The 3313-nt window shown below is 42.6% G+C and overlaps 1 protein-coding gene across 1 annotated transcript; it reads left to right on the top strand.

The window, feature by feature from the left end:
* Positions 1–213: 213 nt before the first annotated feature.
* Positions 214–975, top strand: CUNH21orf140 (chromosome unknown C21orf140 homolog). Its single transcript, XM_088529011.1, has one exon. The coding sequence runs from the start codon at positions 214–216 to the stop codon at positions 973–975; it is 762 nt and encodes a 253-aa protein (XP_088385137.1).
* Positions 976–3313: the final 2338 nt, after the last annotated feature.

Here is a 3313-nt window from a genome sequence, read left to right as displayed (position 1 = left end):
CATGGTATTTAAGATGAGCAATATCCCCATGTGAGAAGCCTTGAAGTGCAACACTGCAGTCTACTCAGCCCGAGGGGGCTATTGCTTTCTGAGGCCCCGGTGGTCTGAGCAGCCCTGCGGAAGCCGCGGCGCTGGTGGCTGTGACACGGCTGGCTCCTTGTGAGCTCATGGGCTTCCACCTCCTCCTTGGCAGGCTCACGGCTCTCCTGGGACATGCAGCGCTTTGCCAACCCACTCCTCAGGCACATCATCCACAGAGGCCGCTTTGATGCCGCATCACAGACACGGTGCCTGCAATATTTGAAAGCTCTGCGGGCACTGCAGCTTAAGGGTTTCAACACCGTTTTTTTAGGAGAAACGGATATTCCAGAAAGCCTCGTAACAGGAGATAAAAAAGCCGAGGAAGACAGCCTGAGCTGGCCAGTATGGACACTCGTTCATGCTGGCAGCAGCCAAGGGTGGGTGCCTTGGAGGTACAGACTGCTGTTAAGAGATGAACTGTCCATCGACTGGCAGGAAGCCATCTTTCAGGAGCTATGTGATTCTCTGACTCTGTCCTATGGAAAATGTGTAATTGTGACCAGGGAGAAAAGGCAGCCGATACCCGTGGGGACCAAAGAACTCAAGGATCAGGAGCCAGGCACTCAGCCTTCAGCCCCACCAGTCACCTACATGTCTAGCATTAAGTGTTGCCCTGAAATTGCTAGAGCCAATGGCCATGAGCTTCTTGCTGTACCCTCATCTTACAGCTACCTCTATCCGCTAGATGTCGCCTGGTCGTCTTTGAAATGGTTTATTATAAACAACAGGCAGGGCTTTGCCCTGAGGTCTTTTGAGAGGACCTACTCCTATAGGTGCATCCTCCTCAGCGACTTGATTGTGAAAGGAATAGAGAAGATGACTCCAAGCAAATGGAAGATAGCGACCAACAAAGCGAAGAGATGGGAAAACTACTACCTGGACACATTTTCTTAAATGGGGCTTTCTGCAGACAAACCTCAAAGGGGCCTTGGCTGATTTTTAATCACTTATCTCCAGCCCTGCCCAGCCCTTTCCTTCAAGGGTGCAAACCTTGACAGGTCTTGCCGATAGTTCTAATAAAGTACAGTATTTTAAATGTGAATGTTAAGTTTTAGATGCATTGCAGGCCTAGGTTGGTATGTGTTACACCTGCACTGAGTAGGCAAAGTTAATTTGGCTTATCACAACAACAGGCTCAAAGCAGTCCCAGGATTGAGTTAGTTTGGGTTTTGGATAAATTCCCGTTTTGTGGGAATCATGAGATCTAGCCACAGATGTAAATATCCCCCATTTTGACGAAAAACTGTCCTGCAAACTGAATTCTGCAGGCCAGGCCTGTATTTGATCCAAATAGATGGACTTTCCCAATAATATAAATATTAAGATCTGATAACAGCTCTAAAGTCCATTTTGCCTAGTACCTTACTTCTAAAAACAGTCATTAATAAATGCTATAATGAAAGGTAAAAGAAATTTTGTTAGAAAGAAAGTTTATTTCTAAGGACTTCTGGTTGGTTCAGGCTCCAGAGCATGAAAAGTTCAGTCTCTTAGAGCAAAATATGGCCTCCATCACAGGAGATTTTCTTTATCCATGATATTGATGTGATGTACTCTTGTTTAGGTCCTACATGGGCCCTGAGATGCAATGATTTCCTATGGAACAGAATTCAAAAGAGCATTTATGAATTATGCAAATCAGTATTTCTTAGCATCGGTTTTAAATTAATTATTTTCAGAGTTCACTCTACACTCTCTTGTTTTTATAGTGTTTACCTATTTTGCTCAATACTTTTGTATGCGTGTTGTGTACTTTTAAGACAGAGAATCAAACCCATGAAAATATAAAAGAAATAAATTATGAGATGATTCATAGGTATACTAAAACATCTCAGTACACTGAGAAAAGCCTGTACTGATTTTCTAGTATGCATGGAAACCATCTAAAAGCGTACTGTGATTTGGTGTGGCAAAGATGTATCTAATAAGAGGGTTTGCCTTCAGAAGAATTGGTGCATGTAGAGCTGAGAAGTGAATACACAGAGACAAATAACCATATCTTCTCAGCTTTGCATGCCTCAGCCAAAAATGTCTTTTTCTTGTGTGTATTTTTTGAAATACAGAAGGAGGGAATGGAAAATTAAGTGCCTCAATTGCAGGGCAGAAAGAGTGGTGGAGAAAAGGGGAGAGGGGTTGGAGAGGGGTGGGAATGTTTTTTTTGGGCCTGGTGTCATAGCCCTGAATTCAATTTCATAGTGTTTTAGAGCAGCAATTGCTTCACTAAATGCGAATGAAGTGGTGTGAAAGCAGAGGAATAGGTCCAGTGCTTCTTTATCACAAGGGCAGATGATAATTGCATAGTAATTTGGTTTTCTGAAGAAACAGATGATGCAGAACTCAGTTTCACAATGGCTCTGTCTGCCTTCACCCAATGACACTGCACGATACTATTGGCATAAAGCTATAGGGAACCAGCCATGCACTGATTGCAACCGCAGTCACATTAGCACAAACCCTGTGGCATCATTGCTGTAGTCTGCATTTACCCAAAAATGAGTGAGACCAGAATTTGAACAGAGTCCCAGACTGCTGCCTCATCACAGCTTAGCCTTACCAGTGACTTCTACCACTTGTTTTCACAACTGCAAGCTTAGACTCTTGATTTGGGGAGGTCTCTCTAAGCCCCTTTACTCTTCCCAACTTTCTGTTTGGAAAGTGACGGCTTATGAACCTTTTCTATCCAGTCCTGTTTTATGCATATATAAGCCTGTGGGCAGAAAAAGAAGCGAGTTTGAAATCAAATGAACTTTGGTATTTTTTACAAACTCCTCCGAGATGAGTACTGTACTTCCTTCCTCCCTCCCCCTTTGCTGCTCCATAAGAGTAATTACAAATCATGTTTTCTACAAAACCTTGCAACCCTTTGTACTGAATTAAAATATTGTGGCTCATACAGTTCTGACTCAACTGGTAATTTAGGATGACAAGCAATTCCTTTAACATATGACTAAACATTCTAATAGGAGGATGTTACTAAATCACGTGTGCCTAATTCAAGAACATTTGAAATAGCATGCATGAGTCTAATATCTTCTTGGTAGGATTTTAAATAGGTATTATTTTATTAGGTTTGCTAGCAACAGCTCTTGTCATGAGTCCCACTATACCTGACCGTTGCAGGATGTCAAAGTGAGTAATCATTTTTTCAGCTCTATGTGACTGAGATGCATCACTAGAGTAAAATAATTAAAGTAGCTTTGCATAGAGGAGAAGCAGATGCAGAAGTGTATGTTGA

The sequence above is a fragment of the Tinamus guttatus genome, unplaced genomic scaffold, assembly GCF_059628265.1.
Source record: "Tinamus guttatus ecotype Peru unplaced genomic scaffold, ASM5962826v1 Tinamus_guttatus_pri_ptg000318l, whole genome shotgun sequence".
Taxonomy (NCBI): domain Eukaryota; kingdom Metazoa; phylum Chordata; class Aves; order Tinamiformes; family Tinamidae; genus Tinamus; species Tinamus guttatus.
Note: the sequence above shows the minus strand (reverse complement) of the source record. Positions and strands in the feature narration are given on the sequence as shown.